Raw genomic sequence first — 25,430 nt, 5'->3', positions numbered from 1 at the left:
ATACTTCAGATGTATTCATTAAAGCTTTAGATTATCACAACATGTAGCTTCAATTTTTGTTAAGTTTAGAAGTTTTGTAAAGATTTGTGTTGGTTAATCTCTTATGTATGTGTGTTTATAAGATATTTCTTTTCCAATATGTAATTTATATATTGTTATTAAATGAATCTTTTAAAGTTTATGTTTAAATATTGGTATGATCTCGATAATCTGGTTTTAAATATGTGTTCTTTACATGTTATAGAAATTAGTTTTATGTAAGTGTGTATTTTTAAATTGAAAAAACTTGAGTTTTATAAACAAAGATTTCTTTTTACATTGTTTTTTAGTAAACTAGTTTTTTACATGGGTTTATAAATTTAGAGTAAAAAATTGGAGCATAATTTCGTCCGTGCCATGAAAAAAACTATGACCATTCCAATGTATTAGCTATAAATCACTAATTTTTTAAATATTTTATAGCTTGTTAGTGACCAACAGATTGATGAAGATGAATTTTTCATGCTTTAAACATATAACTATATTGTTTTGGTATGATATTACAATCCCGATTTTATCTTACGATCACAATATTGTTGTTTTATAAAAATAACAGTTCTTTGACTAAAAGTTGTTTTGTTGAATAGTTGTTTTGGAATAAATAGCGTTTGCATTAGTTTTGTGTAGAAACATTATGTTAAAATATGTTTTTTTATGTAATCTAGACTTTGAAGTAGAAATAGGGATTTTATTATTTATATTTATTGTTTTGAGGTTTACATGAAAATCGTTAACTTAGATTGTTTCTTGTTTATGGTTTCATGTTTATAATGTATCGGAGAGAGGAAAGGTGTAGATAATAAAAATGTGTGTGTGGAACGTTGAAGCAACAAGATCTGTTTATGATTTGTAGCCGAGTTTGAGGGAATGAAATGTACATGTCTTAGCTTTATAAGTAATAATTACCCTATTATGTTGCAACTTTTCATTCTCTTAGTTTTCTACATCTAGTTATAGTTCTCTCTCGGTCGTTTATTCAAGTTCACTGAGTTTATCTCTTAACAGTTAAGTTTCAATATGTCTTAAGTTTAGAAGATATGTAAAAAGTTGTGTTGGTTAATATGTTATATATGTTGTTTATAATAAATTTATTTCGTGAGTTGTAACTTGTATTATAATTAAATGACTTTTTTAAAGTTGTAATTTTAAACATTAATTGGTATGAGTTTGTTTAGATGTTATATGATATTAAATATATGTTATTTAGATGTTATAAAAATAATTTTATGGAAGAGTTTGTTTATTAGTTACAAAGAATGTGATTTAAAAAAAAAAAGATAAATTGTTATATTGTTGCTTTAGAAAGGTAGTATTTTTTTACATTGGTTTGTAAATTTACGGTATGAAAATAAGGCCTTTATTACATTGTTTCGTTGGGGCATGAAAAACCCTAGCACCTGCCCTATATATCAGCTATATATCACAAATATTTTAAACATTTTATTACTTGTGAACGATCAGCTGATATATGAAGATATATTTTTCATATTTTAAAGTTACAGATATATTGTTTTTTTGTATCATCTTACTATTCCGATTTGATATTACGATCACGGTCTTATAAAACAAAAAACAATTTTATGTATGATCATGGTCTAGTTTAAAGGTATGATATATATATATATATATATATATATATATATATATATATATATATATATATATATATATATATATATAAGTAAAAGCACCTTTTTAAAATTTTGAGTAAAGTGAGGTTTGAAAATTAATGAGGAAGTATGAAGGATTTTTTTGCAATCTAGATGAATTTTGTTGATTTTTTAGGCTCCATGTCAACAAAATTCTTTTGGGTCGGGTTCGTTTATCTTGGATCAAATATTTAGTGGATGCTCCATGTTTAGGACTATTTTGGATTCTAATCTTTAGCCTAGTTTATGGCGTATCCGATGAACCAACAATTGGATAATGATACGACATCGTTTCCTTTTAGAAGTATAAAATTGGTTACTACCATCGATCTCGTTAATTCATTACTCTTCATTTGAAATGTGTAGAAATGTGGTGAGCGCATGGTGTACAATTTTTGGCCTCTCTTCTCATCCATGGGTCTTGGGCGCGTCAACGCAACTGTAATTCTGTAAGTCCCAAATCTGCTTGTGTATCAATCAGATCCGTTTGATGGTGCGGAATCCCAATCAAACGGATGATGCCAGATCTAATGAAGAAGAAGGAGAAGAAGAAGATGATGAATCTTGTATGATTTGATTAGAATGAAGATCCAAATACAAGATTCACACACAACTTACACACACTTAAGCTCCTCTCTTCTCTCTAACTTTCTCTCTCTACCATATACTCTCACACATATGCACTCCTCACCACTAATACAATATATAGTAGACATGGGCCGTGAATGGGTTTACGGCCGTAAACCTGTTCACGGCCGTAAACACAACCGTAAACACATATACAGCCGTAACCACCAAGTTGTTTACGGTCCTAAACATAAAAATACATTTTCCTAGAAAAGTAAAGTATAAACCATATTTTTGACCTAACAATCTCCCCCTTGGTTTATAGCTTTCTTTTCTAATTGACCCAACAATCTCCCCCTAAAAAATAGCTGGCCTTTCTTGTTAATCTTCATTTGGAGCTTGACTTCAGCGTTTATCTTCAATTTCTTCACAGCTTCAAGATGAACTTGATGAATCTTCAATGAATGATTTCATCTTGAGCAGTTGGGATTTTCTTCAGAATTTGACATTGAACGCACATTGGGTGAGGAGGCTTTTTGTAGAGATTCTTGAAAGATGGCGCTTTCAGCTTGAGAATCTTCAGAGAGAATGTCAGAAAGAACTAATCTTCTGGATCACTTTAGCAGGTCCATAGATAGTAGCAAATTGATTGAGGAGGCTTCAATGCAACTTGTCACATAATTTTTAAGAACAGCTTGACCTTGCTTCTAGTGTTGAAAGATTGAATGTTGAAATAATAATCTTCATTTCTTGCTCCTTTGAATGAAAATTCTTCGACACTCACGGATGAAGTCTTGGCTCAGAAATTCTTGATACAGTCTCCACGAGTCTCATCTACATCTGAATTCACTTTTCAAGACAAACAAAGCTAAAAATAGAAACAAAACTAAAATAAAACTTAGCACACAATATTTTTTTAGATTTTTCATATTTTTTGAAAAAGAAATAAAACATAAATAACACTATATATATATATATATATATATATATATATATATATATATATATTGGATTTTTTTAATTTTCTGATTTTTGTTTGGTTTTTAAAATTTTTAATTATCCCCCTAATTTATTTTAAATTAGAAGAAAACTATGAACAAATTTAACAAAAACAAAAAAAATAGCTAACTTTAAGAGTGATTTGGGATCAAAGTTTTTAGACAGCTTTTATCCGTTTATCAGTACCTCTCCCTTCATGAATAAATCTGGTCAATCGCCGGTATTGTGGTCCACTTAAACACGAGAGGTTGTGACAAAATTAGGACATACTACAAGTGACAAGACAATGTGATCCTATGTTCCTAGATAATATTCCTAAAAGACCATTCAGCTGACGACGACCAAAGATATTGTTGTCCACCTAAATTGAGCAGCGAGATCTACAGACAACCTAGTGATTGTTTAATTTTTAAATGTACTAGAACATGTTTCCCGATTCCTGACATACTCCAATAATCAGGAACTTCCAAAGTACTCCTTACTTTAGGTGAGCAGACAATTATTATGGGAGAAGTCAGATTTAGAATGCATATGCTATACACCCAGGTCGGATCTCAATCTCGCAGAGGGTGAAACATATGACTAACCAGATTTAGAGGGATTGAGAAGTAGAATGGTGCATATGTTGTGTACAAGGTCGGATGTATTTCAATCACGCAAAGGAGACAACATATGACAAACAGACAGGAAGAATTGCATAGATAGAAGATGCAAAGAAATAGAATTGCATATGTTGCAGTCCAGGTCGGATGTATTTCAATCACGCAGAGGAGGCAACATATGACTAACAGAAAGAAAGCAAGAAAATAATTTCCTACAGACCTACTTTATCGGAATTTCTCAGTCGCCCCATCAATAACGGAATTAAGGACAGAGTCCGTACATCGAGGAAGAGTTAAACCACAGTTCTAGATGCATATTATTTAGTGTATCCGCATATTCTCATGTATATCGCCCTGCTCAACCTATCTGAGCGTCGTATTGTTAGGCTAAATGGATCTATCTAGGTCAAGATTTTTCAAGTCTCTAGATTCCTTAAGTTCATCTATGCCTAGTCAAGTCCATTTTAAATCTTTCGTGCCTACCAGCGCATTGAACACAGGGCCTAGACAATTCAGCATTGGTACATTACACAAAAGACGATTGCCTGTTACACTTGTTGATATCACTTTCCAACACATCACTTGCAAGCACATTCCATTAAGAACATATTTTTGGATTTTTTGATTTTCTAATGTTTTTTGATTTTTTAAAATTTTAAAATTTTTGTTTTGTTTTTATTTCTCCCCCTAAATTTGTGCATAGGTGAGAAACGAAAGTAAATGCGCAAATTTAAACTATCCTAAAACAAAATTTGTCTTTGAAGCGAATCAGCTTAAGAAAAACTCAGGAGTATCGAGAAGAAAACTCAAACCGTAAGTCACCGATTGAATTTGCATCCAGAAGGTCTGGGAACAGCACGCATAATCTCAGAACAAATCCGAAAATTCTTCATGTCATTAAGCACAAAACCCATGTGTTATCCTCTCCTTTCTTCCCTTCCCGCAAAGGACACATACTCTCAAACAAAGTTCTAAATGTTGTACAATTTAGAGATGTCCCCTACCATGTGCTTGGAACAGCTCTATCAACAAACCAAAGTCTGATGATATTCCTCCATAGCTGCTCTAGCACAGAGTGCGGGATCAGTTGGTCTTTGGAACCCAGTCCATTTTGAAACTGGGTTGACCTTTGTCATCCTTGCACGGTACTCTCTCCAATGACATATCATGTTTATCACAAACAGAAGATGAAAAAAATATTAGAGTCATTGGGTGATTTGGGAGATAGAACCTTTGGTACCCATCTGTAGTTGGGTTTAACCCATTTCTTTTTCGATCCGATGGGTGCCTCGGTACTTGATTTTGAACTTGAAGCCGATCGTCGAGATGACTTTGACCTAACCGGTCTTTGTTTCAATGGAGCATCTTTTGAGCTTGGCTTCTTGGCCGACATTCCCTTCTTGTCCTTGGGATTTTGATTCTTGTCCTTCGGAGTTGGATTCTTGGCCTTCTGCGTATTCCAGTCACCATTGCGCGATTGTGACATGGAAGGGCTTCTTTTGTAGAATCTCCCTCTTGGCGCATTCTGCCATCCTTGTGCGTAGTAGGGAACGTATGCACGATTTGAACAATGTCTGGCAATGTGTCCAGGTGTTCCACAGTGAAAACACGTTTGTTTCTTCACATAGGAATTGTTTCTTCCTGCCCCTGGTGGCGTATCCATGCTTTGTCTCTTATTGTTCCCACAAGCACATTTACAGCAAGCACTCTGTTTCCCTTGTTTTGGTGGCCTGGATTTCTCAACAGCAGGTTGATCAGAAGCAACTGAGTTCGAAGTAACAGATTCAGAGTTCAAAGAGACATTGGTTTTTCAATAGTTTTCTCCCTGTTCTCATCTTCCGTTACTTTACCTGCACAAGAAGTAGAAGCATTAGAATCGTTCAGCTCAACACTTTCTGGCACAACCACGGCAGAATTATCAAAGATATCATCAAATATATCGAAAAAATTTAAGTCATCAGACTTTGACACAGAATCAGCACAAGACAAAGCATTAGTTTTAGAGTTTGAAACAAGAGTAGCATCGTTTGAAACAAAAACATCAGACTTTGAAACAATCTTATTATCAGACACACTCTCTTCAGCAGCTTTCTTGCAATGACTTAGTGGTTGATCTGCATAAGAAGTAGAAACATTAGTACTTGCAACCTGAAGACCACATCCCGACACAAATACAACAGGTTTGCCATATTTGAGATGTGCCTCTCTGTCCATTTCCTCTTTTGTCAAAGGGTTTTACTGATAGGTGTGATTAAAAGGAGGAGACACTTTATCATACCCTAAACCCTTTTGCTGGTTATTTTTAAATCTCAAACTATTTTCCATCATTGACGCAACTACTTCACTCGACACATCAAATTTTCTGAAATTAAAATCTGCATTTTCAAACTTATTTTTCAATGTGTCAAGTTCAGCAGTTAACTCAGAAAGTCGTTCTGTCACAAATCTATAGTTTGCACATTTATTGCTATACTCTTCCTGAAGTTTCCTAAAATCTTTTGTTTTGGCTTCTAGTTGTGCTTTTAGAGGTTTCTGTCCTTTCCTCAGTTGATATCCTTCGTATTTTAGGTCTTCGTTCTCTCTACGTAATATTTCGATATGCTCAAGTAAATTTTTAACATTATCAATGCATGTTTGAGAATAAGAAATTTCATTGACTTTGGTGTTTGAAGAACTCATTGTTTACCAAAAATGCCCTTTGAGTTAAAACCTCAAAAGTCAACCTTAAAAATCAAATTTAAAAAGTCAAACTTAAAAGTCAAACTTGAAAAGCAAACTTAAAAGTCAAACCGAAAAGCTAAATGTGAAAATTTTAGGGTTAAACGAGAAAGTCAAAGTTTAAAGTCAAAGGTCAAACTTGAAAGTCAAAGTCAAAATTTAAGGTCAAAAGTCAAAAATAAAATTCAAAAATTAAAAACTAAAATTTTTTGGTTGAAAATGGAATTTAAAAATAAAAAGAAATTGATTTTTGGGCTAAAAGTGTTAAAATGTGAAATTAGGAACCGAGAAAGGACTCCTTTTGAATTATATTTCGAAGTAATGAAATGTGTGGCTTGGTAGTTCAACTGGTAAGGCGCTGAGTTGAAGAGGCAGGAGACCCGGGTTCGATCCCCGGCACCCCCAAAAAATTTTTTAATAAGTAGCTGATGCGAAGACTCCTTCTGGCCGAAATTGCGATGCGAGGACGAGGATGAGCCGTGAACTCCGAGGACCGCAAACGAGCAAGCCGTAAACTCCGAAGGCCGTGAACTCCGAGGGCCGTAAACTGCTGAGCCGTAAACCCGCCTGACCGAACACGTGTCTTCGGACCGTAAACTTGCGAGACCTCGGACCGTAAACCCTCAGACCGCAAATCGTTTCCGGCCGCAAACGCTTCGGAAAACCTAGCTGCTGGCCGTACACGCTGCCACCCCTTCGCTGGTTACGACCAAAAACAACGTTTTTTCGACTTTGTAGCTCCAAAACTCGATCAAAAACTCGTTTTTATGAAAAACGCGAAGAACAATCCCCCCTATTTTTCAAAGATCTATCCAAAAACGCAAAAATCCTTCAAAAATAAGGTCAAATACGCTCCAAATCTGTCACACCCCAAAACCGGAACGGCAGAATCGTTCAGGGGTGGAGGACGTCATGTTTAGTATCACGAGATATGTATATGGTAAGCAAGTAATGAACAACCATTTCATTTCGAAAGAAAGTGTTTACAATGTGTGTGTTCACAAAACATAGAATTCATACACAAATAACAAAACAAGACGTGAAGCTATAATGCTTCATCTTCTGAATCCCCAACACGAGCACCTGTCTAATAGTCTCCTGAGAATACAAGTTATTTGAAAGAGTTGATCATCAATTAAGCTGGTGAGTTCATAAGATTTTAGTGATGTGAGTAAGTTGTAAAGTGTTGTTGAAAATATAGATGTAAAATGGTGTAAGTTGTAAGTTCTGTTTTGAAAAGTTCGCATGTTCCTCTAGGAAATCCTATATTTCCTACTTTAATGGAAGTTTAAGTAAAATGACACTACAACCCTTTCTATGGGTACTAAGTGGATACAAGTTATATAAAACTCAGAGTAAACAAACAATCGATTGTGCGCATCTGCCCTAAGCTCACAACCAAACAAGGAACAGAAATTAAGGCGGATAGCACACATCCCATTGGTTGTTAGATCTTCGTCATATATAACCCTGGTGTATTCACTTGTTACTCATGGAGTTAATTGTAATGGTTCCTTTTTATCTAATGAAAAGTTCTTTAAGAAAACCCATATTTCTTATAATAAAATGGTGACCACAGTGACTACTTTTATAATAGCTTAGTTTATACTGATATATATATAATCTAATATGGGAGAGAAAGTTAACTGGATGAATCTGCCCTAAGTCCACAACCAAACAAGGAACAGGAAGTAAGGCAGAAAGCACACATCCAACTACCTATTAGGTATTAGTTTTATATATAAACATGATGTATAAACTAAGGTATTATAGAGTTACTCACCTAAGGTCCTTTAAATTGTACTGGTTTAATAAAATGGATTAAACCCTTTAATGGGAAGTTTCTAGTTTTGTATACCAAAAGTACTGATTTTGGAAAGTACGTTTTGTACTAGAAAAACTGTGCTTTGACTCTGTGTCCTATAACCTGACCCATACCTGGTACCCTTATGATGACTTAATGTATACTAAGCATATATATATATATATATATATATATATATATATATATATATATATATATATATATATATATATATATATAATCGAATAGATAATAGATTGGGTGAATTCGTTCCAAGCCCACAACCAAACAAGGAACAGGAAATGAAGCGGAGAGCACACATCCTATTACCTGTCGGACTCTATTGGTATATATATATCATGTGATGTATACATTAAGGAATCATAAGACTAGCATTATGGTCCTTTCTTTTAAACGTAGCCTTCTACCAAGGCATCTTCTGTTAAACGTAGCCTTCTACCAAGGCATCTACTGTTATGTGCTAGACTCGACTGTTCCGTTTGTAGTTTGTAAAAATGTATGTTTCCCTAGTTTATAACTATCTTAACTCGAAAATAGTTTGAGTTTGACTTTCAAGTGGTACTGTCACTTTATGAAAGTAACGGGAAATGTAAGTACACAGTTGTCGTTTATAATGACATTCGGATGTACTGATGGCCTAAAAACATGTTTGTTTTATTACGGTCATAATGTGAAGGCTAGAACCCCTACTAAACATTCTCCCTGTCTAGAGATTAAGGGAACCAAACGCGACCTCTGCAAATTCTTGCAAGCCGTGTAATCTACATTTGTTATATGATCATGTATACCTAATATTACTATCACCTTTTGTTTAAAACAATGAGTTAGTGATCAATTGGTATAATTAGATCCTGTGTGTGTGTTCTCATGATATAGCAACCTAACTTGTTTGTTTTGTACTGTATATTGTACGTTCTGTTTGTTTCTCATAATTGTGTGTTCTCTCTGTATGGTATTGTTTGTTTCTCTTCACTGTGTTTGACTCATGTATGAACTGACTCATTGTGTGCTTCATTGTACTAGAAGTAATGAATAGCATTCTCCTAAACTATACCTATTATAGTTTACTAATGTTCTACTTGGACTGTTAGTGAAAAGACTTGTTTATCTACTAAGTTATGTTTGCACTTTAATAACGGAGTTTTGTATAACTGTAAAGTAACATAACTTTAAAAGAGTTTTTGAAATGTTTTGACAACTTATAAATGACATAAGTAACATCTTGAAAGATGTTTATAACAAACATTTACACAATTATCATTGTGTTCAACTTGTATTCCCCCCTTAAAACAGTTAAAACAGTTAAAAGATTCATTACGGGGTATGAACTCACCTGATGTGGGTGATTCAAACGGGTATGCGTGTAAGGATGAGAAGTTCCACGAATGAAGTCCTGAGACACAATAAGTCCTAAGTGACATATAAGGACACATATTGACATGAATATAGTGTTTACTCAACTAATCAGGTAAAGAATAACACCTTAAGGACTAAGAAATCCTTAACTGGTAGTGTTATAATCACTTAGGATTGCATAAGAGGGTTGTAAAGCCACTTAAGGGAGTTTTCGGTCCAAGTGGTTTTCGGTCCATATGGTTTTCGGTCCAAAGAGGTTTTCGGTCCAAATGGTTGGCCGAAAACTCATGATGTTTGGTGATTTTTAAGGGCTTTCCACAATCAATGAAGTGTTCTAGACTCAATACTAAGTATTTGGAAAGGCTTAAAGTCATTTTGCACCATTCATAAGGGTTTTCGGTCTAAGGAGATGCACTAGACCGAAAACACCTTTTGTTCTTGGATAAATGGTGATTTCAAGGCCCTAATCAAGAGTTTCAACTAGATAACAAGTATAGGGAAGAGTACTTACGATCTAGAAGCTTGAAATGGTTGATATTGGCCAAGAACACTAGTGTGTGTTCTTGGTGAAACTTGAAGATCTATGAAAACATGATTTCCATGGATGAATCATGAGAATGAAGCTAGTTAAGAAGGATTAACAACTAACTAGAGAAAGAACACTTACGATTTTTGAAGATCAAGTATGAAGATCGGGATGATACTTGAGAGAAAACTCATGTGTTCTTGAGGTGAAAATGAAAGAATGAAGAAAAGTGAAGGAAATGAGGAATACTCACGCTTATGGGATGAGTTTTCGGTCCACATGAGTTTTGACCGAAAACTCATATATGGTGGCCGAAAACTCCACATGAAGGGTTTATAGCTTGATTTTTATACTTAAAACTCAAACAAACACATCCTAACACTCGATCCTTGAATGTACAATGCTTAGAACACCCAAATAGACTCCAAACAATGCCAAAAGATAGCAAAATGGGTCTAAAACCAAAAATTTTCCGGGTTGTCACAGCATCCCCCCATTAGATGGAATTTCGTCCCGAAATTAGCTTTCTTAGCCGTCCTACTGGGGTTGCGCTCCTCTGATTGGCAGAATACCTACTCGTAGACCTGGCAACTTGCCCTTCTGTTCATGATAGGATTCATACTTGGTCCATCTATCACTACCTCGTGTATACAAGTCGTATATAATTAGGGTTAGTAAGATGGCCGGATGTGCGACTCTGCCCCAGGTCCACAACCAAACAAGGAACAGGAGATAGGGCGGAAACACATATACTAAATCTGCGTAATCATAATCATAAACCACCCTCGCGTATACACTGAATAGTGATAGGTGGGCTGTATTCGTCCTTAGCGTCTGTGCTCGAACTTGGTCTGCTGGACGAGTTGTATTTCGTGACGGTCTGCGGACATCTGACGATAAGGCTTCGGAGGACAAAGTACTCTTCGCACGAGTACTTCGGGTTTTAGAATACGAAAGATAAAACCGAGGTTTAGGTCGGACTTTCGATACGAATGACGAAAGTTTCGAGAACTTGCCGATCGAGGCGATAGAAACATATGAACTCAGTATAGTGAGGACCACGCCAACTCATGACGAAAGATTGTAACGGACTCTTTACTGAACAAAGTTTTGGTCAAATGAAAGAAACGTCTGTTATACGACGATGTATCCCTTGTATGCTCGATACTGTTCTCCTAGTATGTTCGACAATGTACTCCTAGTATGTTCGACAATGTACTCCTAGTATGTTCGACAATGTACTCCTAGTATGTTCGACAATGTACTCTTTGTTAATGTTCCTGTGTTTCCTGTTTTCTCTTTTGATGTTAACACTCCTACGTATCGTACCGCTATGTGAGCATACATACAAACAAAAGTGCTCTAATAACTGGTGGGGATACTTTATATCATGACACTCCTTGGTACCACTACAATCGCCTGCCATATACAAGTTATGAATATTTAAGATGAACCAGGCAGTCGACTGAGTACTCTGCCTCAAATCCTCAACCAATTAAGGAATGGGGACCTAAGCGGAGTCACTCACTCTAAGTCTGCAACATCTTAGTTGTGCACAACCCTGATGTATATGGTAAGCCATAATAGCTTCTCTAAACGGATCTTTTAGTTCTCTTGAATACTGCAACCTATTTCAACACGTGAGTTATTATAATTCCTTTTAGGTGTTATCCCCAAATTTTAATCTTATATGAATATAAATTAATTTTAAAAGTAATTACTATTTCGAAAACGTACCGCTACTCGTCGACGACTCCGGGGTAGATTCTCTTGCGGTGATCATCAGAATGCGTCCATCCGCGCCTGAGTTCCTTATTATCGGGCAGTCCCTCTGATTGTGTCCAGTCTCACCACAACCATAACAGGCTTGGTTTTCTTCAGCTCCAGGGACTTGTGAGATCGTTTGAGCCGGTGCCCTGCAGAAACGGACTGTGTGTCCTTTTCTGTGGCAGTTCAGACACTGCATTTCTCGGCATACTCCGGTGTGGTGAAAGTTGCATTTTCCACACTTCGGGAGGTTTCCAGCATATCGACTGGTAGGTGCTGGAGCAGTAGGCGTTGTAACGGCGTACATAGTACTCGCTCGTTGCCCTTGCGGGGTGTCCTGTGTTATTCACTTCTTCTTCCTCTTATTCCCCGATTTCTGATTATAGTCCTCTTCCCTCGGTGGCTCGGGAATAGGGACTTTTACACCATGGCGGACTCCATGGTCGATGAGTCGTTGAGCCAGGCGTTTAGCACTATCGATGAGTCGATGAGTCGCTGGGTTAGAAGACAACACATTTCCTTGGGTCGGAGCAGTCAGACCCCAAATGTATCTTTCTGTCTTCTTGCTCTCCGGGGTAACCATCCCGGGGCATAGAGCTGCTAGCTCGCTGAACCGGTCAGTGTAGGTCACTATGTCTGAGTCGACCATAGTGAGATTCCACAGCTCTTGTTCCAGTTTTTGAATTTCGCCTAATGGGCAGTATTCCTCCCGCATTAACTCTTTTAGGTTTTCCCAACCTATTGAGTTAGCCACTGATAGGGTCAGTGACTTAACATGGTTGTTCCACCATGTTAGGGCCTTGCCAGAGAAGGTGCAAGCAGCAAACTTCACTTTGCTTCCTTCTGGGCACAAGCAGATTTCGAAGATCGACTCTGTTTTCTCGAACCATTGCAAGAGGGCAATGACTCCTTCAGTCCCATTAAAGGACAACGGCTGGCATTTGGTGAAGTCCTTGTAGGAGAACTCTCTCGTGCGCACAGGTACCTCACCTTGAGTAGAATCAGTAGGCGTTCCACCTCCACTGGTACTGATGGAGTGATATTGAGCCATGGCTGTTGCCACAGCCGCAGCCACTGCAGCGTTTATAGCTGCCATATCGATTTGCGAAGGAGGCGGCGTTGGAGTTAACGGGGTAGTGCGTCTGTTAGGTCTGCGAGGAGGCATCTTTGCTAAAAGAATACAAAGATGAGACAGAATAAGTCTAAAGCTATGGACACAAGCCGGAAGCTGAAAAGAGAAGGTTATCCTAGTTCTGGATGTATCGGGTCCTGACTTCCACAGGGTTCTAGAAACAATTCATAAAAGAGTCTATACCTAGTAAACTCTATGAATTTGAAATAAATATCCTCTAATGAATATCTGTTTCCTGAATAACTGTTACCAGCTGCATGTAAGAAAATAATCTTAACATATAATGTGAGCAGTGTTTCCACTCGCTCGCTAAGTTAACAAGATTATTATTTATTAGTGTGACGTGTAAGACGTTTTGATTACTTCGGCTGATCCCTCCTTGAAAACTTCTCATGAACTTGTTCTTGTTCCTCCTGGACTCTTCTGTTGTTTACTATGAGGAAGTGGTTACATCTATTTGGGCTTGTCGTGCGAGAATGAAAGTGACTAAAGAATCTACGAGCTTTAAGGTAACTTTATGGGGTGATCCTTACGGAATCCTCCTATAATTGTAAAATGTATACAAGTTTGTATATAATTGAAGATTAAATAGACCTTCGAATAAGTGATCCTACTTCAAAACTACACCCTTAAGAGGAATGGATAGCGAAGCGTAGACCACAGATTCTAAGTTTATAAGATCTTGATTATATATAAAACTTTAAGAATATACATTGCAAGATTATAGACCTATCCGTAAGGGTCTTTTAAGTTATCACATAAGTTATTTATATGGACTAAAATACTCCTATAGTATTTTAACGTAATGTACTTGGTATGTTCTAAACTCGTTATCGCGCTATCGTATCATAGAATACTCCTATAGTATTCTAACTCTAACTGTACTTGTTCTGGTGTTCTCTTGACTGGTGTTCTAGTAAGTTTTAACACTGTTGCAACACCACATCATTCCCAAACACATGTCGGTCACATCTCGAATGAATATAGTTGATCAGGCTATATTGATCCTAGCTATGGTTACATAACTGTTCGGGTTGACGACAGTGCCCAACCTTTAAATATTTTAGTTCTGTTATCCTCGTGACACTAGTTCTATTATGTACATGTATAAGCAAGTAGGTATATTTTTATAACTTGTAGTTATATTCTAAAAATATATCATTATCCAGAGCACTTAAGCCCCATTGTATTTATAGTTGTATATCTTTTATCGGTTGATATACTTAGTTCACTATAAACAATGCTCTGATACCAATCTGTCACACCCCAAAACCGGAATGGCGGAATCGTTCAGGGGTGGAGGACGTCAGGTTTAGTATCACTAGATATGTATATGGTAAGCAAGTAATGAACAACCATTTCATTTCGAAAGAAACTGTTTACAATGTGTGTGTTCACAAAACATAGAATTCATACACAAATAAAAAAACAAGACTTGAAGCTATAATGCTTCATCTTCTGAATCCCCAGCACGAGCACCTGTCTAATAGTCTCCTGAGAATACAAGTTATTTGAAAGAGTTGATTAACAATTAAGCTGGCGAGTTCATAAGATTTTAGTGATGTAAGTAAGTTGTAAAGTGTTGTTGAAAATGTAGATGTAAAATGGTGTAAGTTGTAAGTTCTGTTTTGAAAAGTTCGCCTGTTCCTGTAGGAAATCCTATATTTCCTACTTTAATGGAAGTTTAAGTAAAATTACACTACAACCCTTTCTATGGGTACTAAGTGGATACAAGTTATATAAAACTCAGAGTAAACAAACAATCGATTGTGCGCATCTGCCCTAAGCTCACAACCAAACAAAGAACAGAAATTAAGGCGGATAGCACACATCCCATTGGTTGTTAGATCTTCGTCATATATAACCCTGGTGTATTCACTTGTTACTCATGGAGTTAATTGTAGTGGTTCCTTTTTATCTAATGAAAAGTTCTTTAAGAAAACCCATATTTCTTATAATAAAATGGTGACCACAGTGACTACTTTTATAATAGCTTAGTTTATACTGATATATATATATATATATATATATATATATATATATATATATATATAATCTAATATCGGAGAGAAAGTTAACTGGGTGAATCTGCCCTAAGTCCACAACCAAACAAGGAACAGGAAGTAAGGCGGAAAGCACACATCCAACTACCTATTAGGTATTAGTTTTATATATAAACATGATGTATAAACTAAGGTATTATAGAGTTACTCACCTAAGGTCCTTTAAATTGTACTGGTTTAATAAAATGGATTAAACCCTTTACTGGGAAGTTTCTAGTTTTGTATACCAAAAGTACTGATTTTGGAAAGTATGTTTTGTACTAGAAAAACTGTGCTTTGACTCTGTGTCCTATAACCTGACCCATACCTGGTACCCTTATGATGACTTAATGTATACTAAGCATATATATATATATATATAGAATCGAATAGATAATAGATTGGGTGAATTCGTTCCAAGCCCACAACCAAACAAGGAACAGGAAATGAAGCGGAGAACACACATCCTATTACCTGTCGGACTCTATTGGTATATATATATATATATCCTGTGATGTATACATTAAGGAATCATAAGACTGGCATTATGGTCCTTTCTTTTAAACGTAGCCTTCTACCAAGGCATCTTCTGTTAAACGTAGCCTTCTACCAAGGCATCTACTGTTATGTGCTAGACTCGACTGTTCCGTTTGTCGTTTGTAAAAATGTATGTTTTCCCTAGTTTATGACTATCTTAACTCGAAAATAGTTTGAGTTGGACTTTCAAGTGGTACTGTCACTTTATGAAAGTAACGGGAAATGTAAGTACACAGTTGTCGTTTATAATGACATTCGGATGTAGTGATGGCCTAAAAACATGTTTGTTTTATTACGGTCATAATGTGAAGGCTAGAACCCCTACTAAACGTTCTCCCTGTCTAGAGATTAAGGGAACCAAACGCGACCTATGCAAATTCTTACAAGCCGTGTAATCCACATTTGTTATATGATCATGTATACCTAATATTACTATCACCTTTTGTTTAAATCAATGAGTTAGTGATCAATTGGTATAATTAGATCCTGTGTGTGTGTTCTCATGATATAGCAACCTAACTTGTTTGTTTTGTACTGTATATTGTACGTTATGTTTGTTTCTCATAATTATGTGTTCTCTCTGTATGGTATTGTTTGTTTCTCTTCACTGTGTTTGACTCATGTATGAACTGACTCATTGTGTGCTTCATTGTACTAGAAGTAATGAATAGCATTCTCCTAAACTATACCTATTATAGTTTACTAATGTTCTACTTGGACTGTTAGTGAAAAGACTCGTTTATCTACTAAGTTATGTTTGCACTTTAATAACGGAGTTTTGTATAACTGTAAAGTAACATAACTTTAAAAGAGTTTTTGAAATGTTTTGACAACTTATAAATGACATAAGTAACATCTTGAAAGATGTTTATAACAAACATTTACACAATTATCATTGTGTTCAACTTGTATTCCCCCCTTAAAACAGTTAAAACAGTTAAAAGATTCATTACGGGGTATGAACTCACCTGATGTGGGTGATTCAAACGGGTATGTGTGTAAGGATGAGAAGTTCCACGAATGAAGTCCCGAGACACAATAAGTCCTAAATGACATATAAGGACACATATTGACATGAATATAGTGTTTACTCAACTAATCAGGTAAAGAATAACACCTTAAGGACTAAGAAATCCTTAACTGGTAGTGTTATAATCACTTAGGATTGCATAAGAGGGTTGTAAAGCCACTTAAGGGAGTTTTCGGTCCAAGTGGTTTTCGGTCCATATGGTTTTCGGTCCAAAGAGGTTTTCGGTCCAAATGGTTGGCCGAAAACACATGATGTTTGGTGATTTTTAAGGGCTTTCCACAATCAATGAAGTGTTCTAGACTCAATACTAAGTATTTGGAAAGGCTTAAAGTCATTTTGCACCATTCATAAGGGTTTTCGGTCTAAGGAGATGCACTAGACCGAAAACACCTTTTGTTCTTGGATAAATGGTGATTTCAAGGCCCTAATCAAGAGTTTCAACTAGATAACAAGTATAGGGAAGAGTACTTACGATCTAGAAGCTTGAAATGGTTGATATTGGCCAAGAACACTAGTGTGTGTTCTTGGTGTTCTTGGTGAAACTTGAAGATCTATGAAAACATGATTTCCATGGATGAATCATGAGGATGAAGCTAGTTAAGAAGGATTAACAACTAACTAGAGAAAGAACACTTACGATTTTTGAAGATCAAGTATGAAGATCGGGATGATACTTGAGAGAAAACTCATGTGTTCTTGAGGTGAAAGTGAAAGAATGAAGAAAAGTGAAGGAAATGAGGAATACTTACGCTTATGGGATGAGTTTTCGGTCCACATGAGTTTTGACCGAAAACTCATATGTGGTGGCCGAAAACTCCACATGAAGGGTTTATAGCTTGATTTTTATACTTATAACTCAAGCAAACACATCCTAACACTCGATCCTTGAATGTACAATGCTTAGAACACCCAAATAGACTCCAAACAATGCCAAAAGATAGCAAAATGGGTCTAAAACCAAAAAATTTTCCGGGTTGTCACAAAATCTGACAAAAATGATTGATACAATCCAAGCTCTGATACCACTTGTAAGTCCCAAATCTGCTTGTGTATTAATCATATCCGTTTGATGGTGCGGAATCCCAATCAAACGGATGATGCCATATCTAATGAAGAAGAAGGAGAAGAAGAAAATGATGAATCTTGTATGATTTGATTAGAATGAAGATCCAAATACAAGATTCACACACAACTTACACACACTTAAGCTCCTCTATTCTCTCTAACTTTCTCTCTCTACCATATACTCTCACACACATGCACTCCTCACCACTAATACAATATATAGTTGTCATGGGACGTGAATGGGTTTACGGCCGTAAACCTGTTCACGGCCGTAAACACAACCGTAAACACATATACAGCCGTAAACACCAAACTGTTTACGGTCCTAGACATAAAAATACATTTTCCTAGAAAAGTAAAGTATAAACCATATTTTTGACCCAACAAACTCCTTTATTCCTTTCAACATTTCCAGCTGCATGAAGATGGTGACTCAATCAACTCTTCACGATATGTTTAAGAGAGGGGGACACTGTACTCTAGTGCATGGATTAAATTTTGCAACGAGACAATTAACAGATGTGCTTATTTGTACTTTTTTTGTGTTAGTGTAAGTATTTGAAATACTTGCAAAGATCCAAGAACACAATGATGAAATAAGATAAGTATAAAGGAAGCTTTATGAACAACTAATGGTATGATTCAATCAATTTATATATAAACTCTACAAATAATTTTTTTATTGAAATAACCAATTCATTTCATCTTCATTTAAAGATAAATTAATTTAATTGAAACAATTAAATTGTTTAAACTCATATCATATAAAATGAATCACCTAAATTGGAATAAATACCTCCTTTATATGAAAAAAAAATCCTCCTAATGAAAATGATTGTGATTGGCCTCTTGAAAATCAATCTTATATTCTTGTGGGTCATAATTGCAATGCCAAATTGGATTATTAGAACTCAAGTTGTTAAGCAGATAATGCAACCAATTTTGGTATAAAAAAGAGTGTCAAACATAAGCCACCACTCTGTTGTTATAGGCTATCAGGTGTACCCACCACTAGCCACAAATGTAGTGGATGCCACATCATTGTCACCTCATCACAACACACAACCATTAAAGTTTAGTATACCTACGATCACTATACTTCTATTTTTTGATTATTTAAATAGAAATAAATATATTTTTTAATTATTTAAAATGTCGAGTAAGTTAGAGATAGAAACAAATTAACTGGACGTTGTCCATCGTCCTCCCCACCACAAATGACCGCTACCACTAAGAACCACTTACCATCGGGGTGGTGTTTATGTTAGTTGTTGGGTTCCAAGTGGACCATGAAGCCCTTCGTTGAGGGTATACCAAATAGCCTTATAGAGTAATATTTTGTGTGGAGTATTGGTGCAATCCTATTGGGTGCTTTATATAAGATGCATGTTGCTATTTTACACTATTTACCTCTATAAATTGTCTTGGACAAAAGTTGGATGCTAAAAATAGCAGCTTTTGTTTTCCTAATGATCAAAGTATTTACATATTCACAAATTCTCTTGGTACAACTAGGCATCTTGATCCGGGGTAAGTCTTTCCATCTCCCGCATATTTACAGATTTGGCCTTATTTATTGTTCCCTATATCTCTTCAAACTTGTTGTCATTTTCTCAAATGTTTTTTAAAACATCACTTACCTTGATAACACTTGGATATAAAAAAACACAATGTGAGAGCCAAAAAAAACCATACAAAAGGAATGGAAAAGCTTAGAAATTGATAATAAATTTTAAAGAGTAAATTTTTTTCGTCAGTGTGTATGTATGATTTTTGCAATTTTGGACCCAAAAATTTTTCGCTTGCGATTTTTGTCCTTATTTGATATTTGTTGTAGCGTTTTTGGCCTTGTTAAAAATATTATTTTTATGACCAAAAATGAAAATATCAACTATACTCAGGCACCAAAAATAGTCATTTTACTTGGACACATGTACTTAAAACGTTATAAAAACCTAATATAATGACTGAAATTGCAAGAGATCTTCATGGGAACACAATTGCAAATATCTTTTATATATCGGGACCAAAATGGAATTTACTCAAAAGATTATAAATTCTTTGACATGAGGTTTGCAGAAACTTAACCAAGTTCAAGATTTTCAAAGATCGCACGTATGACGTTGTTCAGCGACCAACTGGCAAGTAAATATTTACAAATGGTCATTGTCGGAGCATTAAGTACAATGTCTTATAAACGAATGACTGTTTTATGTAGCCATTGACAACTTGATTGCTTGATTTTTAAAAATGACCAAAATTCCCTTTGTGAGGAAGGCCTTTACACATTACTAGTTTAATTATAGACATATTAAAAAAATAATCCATATGGTTTCCAAAAATATCAAGTTCGGTGTTGAATTTTTTTTTTTTTTTTTGTGTTCAAAGATGATCCGTGTGGTTTTAATTTCTATATTTGAAGACAAAAAAAGTTAATGACTGAACTCGATTTTTTTGGAAACCACGGTGACCATTTTAGAAGATTTTCCTTATATATATATATATATATATATATATATATATATATATATATATATATATATATATATTAAAGCGCATGGCGCATTTCTACAGTAACATTTGTATGTTTATAATTTTAACACTATATTTTTACTTTTTCTTAATTTTGCCATTAAAGTTTCAACAAACTTTTTTTTTATAATTTTGTCACTTTATTTTTAGTTCTTCATATTTTGCCACTAAACTTTCACTTTTTACTTCTTTAAAACCCTTTTTCTTTATTGTTTTATAATTTTACCACTTTATTTTTACTTTTTTATAATTTTATCACTAAGGTTTCAACAAACTTTTCCTCTTTATAGTTTTGATACTTTATTTTTACTAATCTTGCCACTAAAGTTTCAACAAACTTTTCCTCTTTATAATTTTGACACTTTATTTTTATTTTTTATATTTTTGCCACTAAACTTTCACCCGTGCAACGCACGGGCCTTTTCCTAGTTAGTATAAAATAACGTGGGACCAAATGAAAATTTATATCATTTGATGGAAATATGCAGTATGGAATTGGAAGCTTTATCATTGTCGACGACATGGATATATTTTGCATGTAAAATATCCATTGTTTTTTCTTGAATTAATGTTTATATCACGATAATTATTTAAATATTAATATAAAAATAGGCGGATCCCAAATAAAATCTTCTCTCATGAAAGTAAGAAGTATGATTCGTTATTGATGTTGTCGACGACTTAGACGGTTTCCACATGTAAAATATATATTGTGTTCTTTAATTTGTTCTTAAAACATGAAACTTAAGTTGTCCACTGCGGACGACGTATATGACCTTTAGAGAAATCAAGAATTTTCATATATTAATTACCATGCAACCTATATATATATTTCCTTATCTTCCACTCACAACTCACAAATTCTATCTTCCAGTCGAGTTTCTTATTTTTGATATTCAATCGAAGTTTAGAGTGCATTACATTGATCCTGACATCAAATGGCTTCACCTCATGATGTAACAGAATCTGACCAGAATAATGAGACACGATCTGACCCCGGTGTCATTGCAAACATAATTAAAACGGTTACCGACACTTTAACCGGAAAAACTCACGAAGCCAATGAGAAGGCGTCAATGGTCTCCGACGATGTTGCAGATAGAGAAAAACAAAACATAGAAGAAACAACACCAAAGGCGGAGGAGTACAAGGATCTCGTCGCTCAAAAAGAAAAAGAAGAGAGTGATGCTGACTTGGCGGAGGAGTGCAAGGATTCTGTCGCTCAGAAAGTGAAAGTAGCAGCTGACATGGCTAACCAGAAAGCGATAAAAGTCGCTGACTTAGTTAACCAAAAAGCAAAAGAAGCCGCTGCGTTGGCGGAGGAGCACAAGGATTCTGTCACTCAGAAAAATAAAGATGTCACTGACTTGGCGGAGGAGCACAAGGATTGCGTCGCTCAGAAAGGGAAAGAAGCTACTGATTTGGCGGAGGAGTACAAGGATTCCGTCGCTCATAAAGCGAAGGTAGCAGCCGACTTGGCTAACCAGAAAGCAAAAAAAGTTGTTGACTTGGTTAAACAGAAAGCAAAAGAAGCCACTGATTTGTCGGAGGAGCACAAGGATTCCGTCACTCAGAAAGCGAAAGAAGCCACTAACTTGGCGGAGGAGTACAAGGATTCCGTTGCTCAGAAAGCGAAAGAAGCTGCTGACATGGCTAACCAGAAAGCAAAAGAAGTTGTTGACTTGGTTAACCAGAAAGTAAAAGAAGTTGGCGACTTGGCAGAGGAGCACAACAATTTTGTCGCTCGGAAAGCGAAAGAATCCATTGACTTGGCGGAGGAGTATAAGGATTCTGTTGCTCACAAAGCCAAAGAAGCCGCTGACTTGGCTAACCAGAAAGCAAAAGAAGTCGCTGACTTGGTTAACCAGAAAGCAAAAGAAGCTGCAGACTTGGCAGAGGAGCAGAAGGAGTCCGTTGCTCAGAAAGCGAAAGAAGCCACCGACTTGGCTGACCAAAAAGTGAAAGAAGCTAAGGAAACCGTTGATGCAACTGCACAAAATGTTATAGACACTAGTACAAAAACGACCTATGGTGACGGTTTTTGAAAACGGAGTTTTCACGATTTTGGCTAATTGCGTCAATAATCAAGTTCTAGTAATGTTTTAGTTATATATTAGCTAAAAATCATCATCACTGCAAACTATGTTCAGACATTTTGTCACTGCCTTATATAACATGTGTGACAAATATATCTAATAGTAACAGCTGATATTGTGACAAAATGATAGGGGTGACAAATCGTGCTATCGTTTCGTGTTTCTGTCTGGCATGACACGACACGATGTCGTGTTTTTTTCTAACTAACACGAAAACGAACGAATTACAAAACGATAAAAACTACTAAATCGTGTCAATTTCGTATCGAAGTTTGAACACGAACACGACACGACACGACGCCGTGCTTTTTACTGTTAACACGAACACGAATTCAAATTTCAGTTTCGTCCCAATTTCGTTTCGTTTCGTGTATTTTTGTCGTGTCGTGTCGTGTCATAAATTGACACCCCTACAAAATGACATCAATTGTTCCATTTAATTATTTGTGTCTAAAAGTAGGAATATACACTAGGTAACCTAGGGGTTTAACATGCGTGTTGCTCACGCCGATTGCCAGACCCGACCTTGGGGGGAGGGGGGAGCAAATCGGCCCGGCCTTGGGGGGAGGGGGGAGCCTGGGCGAGGACCCATGGCTCAAATTTAGTATATATTATATAAGAAATATTTGTTTTAAAAGTAACCGGTACTATAGTTTTTGTTGCTAATGGTGTGCCTACATAAAAAACTTCAATCAAAATGTTATGGTCTACTTTTTAATTTATGTTTGAAAGGTTTTTATATTTAATATTCTCTTTTTCAATCTAAAATAGGTGATAGCCCAATTGATTTACACACTTTGTTTAGTTTTCGATGGATCCGCGTTTGACCTGTGTAGCTTGTGAAGTACATCATCTAATTCATGAACACTCAATAAATCCCATTTAAGATTGTATATTCTTTTTAAACATTTAAAACAAATCTAGTAATAAATTAATAATGATATTAATATTATTTAAAAATTTTGCAATATTATTTAAAAATTTTACAATATTCTATTCAAGTCTAATTCATATATATTTTTTGAAGGACTCATTTTTTACTTTAGCCCCGGGCCAAAAATATGTTTTAAATGTCCCTGCAAATACAATCGTGAACCTTGACAAAATTAAAGATGTATTTATTTTGTTTTTTATATTTGTGTTTTGTTTTATTGTTTTATGGTTTTATTTTGTTTTATACTTTCATGACAATGCAAATCTTGAAGTCTGGGATGTTCGGTATATATTTATGGGTTTAATGTAGAAAATTCTCATTATTAGGAAACTTTATTTTTTTGAAAACCATTTTCCCAAATTAATGAAAAAGTTTTATTTTTTATTTTTTATTTTAACAGTAAAATGACAGATTATGTGATTTTTCCAAAATATATTTAGTACTTTATCAAAAATTATCCAAAAATAATGAAACATTTTTATATAAAACTTTATATTTTAATGAGAAAAATGCGACAAACCAAATGTTGAAGCATGTTTTGTTATAATCGGATCCAACAAGAAAAATCATTTTTTTTCCTTTTGTTTGAACATACAAAAGTGTAACGCCCGCAGATCCGGGCTAGTCAATTTAGAGACGATGAGCATCAAAAATGAGTTTTTGTGGAAGATTATTTAGAAGGATTAATCTTAACCAAGTTTTAGTATATGTTACAAGGGTTCCATACATATAAAGAACGCCGAAATCCGAGTTATAACAAAGAAGTTATGGCACGTCGAAGTTTTACGGCAAAACCGGCACGGCACCAGGAGACGTAAATAGTGAAGTTACGGTAGAAGACTTTTTAGCCTTAGTGATCTAAACAAAATTTGTAGTATACGTTAAATCGAGAACATACAAAAAAAGAACGCACAAATCTGACTTCGTATGAAGAAGTTATGAATTTTCTAAGATTTGCCATAGCAGTGCACGGCCCGAAACTCGAATTTTAGTTTGAGCGGTTATTGGCCTACGCGACCTAAATGAGAGTTGAAGATCTCATTAATAGGAACTCAACGGTAAAAAGACAAACGAAAACGGAGTCCGTATGTAGAAGTTATGAATTTTACACAGTCATTTAACAGTATAATCTCTTCCTACTATTAAATTTAAGAGCGGTCGAGAATTAGCCGACGGAGTCTAAATGAAAGTTTTAGATCTTGTTTTTACCTACGCGTGGATATAAAGAATGTCGAGAGTAGAGCTCGTATGTTAAAGATATGGACGAAACTTGGTCCCTACTCTTTGAGCGCGATAAATTCGATACAGTTTTGTAAATCTGAGATAGAATGAGAATTAGCTGACGGCGTCTAAAAGAAAGTTGTAGTACTCGTAAATAACAACGCGTTCATATAAAGAACGTCAAAAATGGAGTTCGTATGAACGAGTTACAAATTATAATAGCATATTTACGCATTAAAATAAAGTATAAATCATATATACGTACACATATATATACAAATGTATATATCATTAGAAAGGTATCGACGATGCGGTTATTATAAGACTAGTGTTGAGTACTTTCGACATTAGTTAGTACAAATATCGTTAAATCTATTTAAAATAGTATAATGAAGGGGTGTTTAGTCGTTTATATAACTATAAGGTCATTAAGTAATTATGGAGGGTAGTTTTTGTAAATTCAATTACTATAAATAAGAGGCTTCGGCTCTCATATTTCTTGCACCATTCTCTTGATTCAAGAGTCTTTCTTTTCTTATCCCCCGGGCATTTCGGTCCCTCGTGATTCGACATCTCATTTTGTAGTTTTAGTATATTAAGGTGAGCGCTGAAGCGCTGCACGAATCTTTCTTAGAAAGATTCAGCGACGAAGTTCTGCCCCTGCAGAGCCCGACTCCTAGCTAAAATCCCCTTGTAAGTAAGTTATGCTTACCTATTTTAATTATTTAAAATTAGTATTGTTATTATGAACTTATAATAAATATTTGAGCTATTATTATGACTTATATAAGTG

The 25,430-nt window shown here is 35.3% G+C and overlaps 1 protein-coding gene across 1 annotated transcript; it reads left to right on the top strand.

Annotated features, from left to right (window-relative positions):
* The first annotated feature begins 21,217 nt into the window (after nucleotides 1–21,217).
* Nucleotides 21,218–22,608, top strand: LOC145159150 (uncharacterized). Its single transcript, XM_079078065.1, has one exon. The coding sequence runs from the start codon at nucleotides 21,325–21,327 to the stop codon at nucleotides 22,429–22,431; it is 1,107 nt and encodes a 368-aa protein (XP_078934191.1). The 5' UTR covers nucleotides 21,218–21,324; the 3' UTR covers nucleotides 22,432–22,608.
* Nucleotides 22,609–25,430: the final 2,822 nt, after the last annotated feature.

The sequence above is a fragment of the Lactuca virosa genome, chromosome 2 (assembly GCF_052849685.1).
Source record: "Lactuca virosa cultivar CGN04683 chromosome 2, Lactuca_virosa_CGN04683_v6, whole genome shotgun sequence".
In the NCBI taxonomy this organism is placed as follows: Eukaryota; Viridiplantae; Streptophyta; class Magnoliopsida; order Asterales; family Asteraceae; genus Lactuca; species Lactuca virosa.
The sequence above is the reverse complement of the archived record's forward strand: the minus strand, read 5'-3'. Positions and strand labels throughout refer to the sequence as shown.

Coding starts and splice junctions, on each gene's coding strand:
- LOC145159150 (XM_079078065.1), top strand. CDS start 21,325: ATGGCTTCACCTCATGATGTAACAGAATCTGACCAGAATAATGAGACA.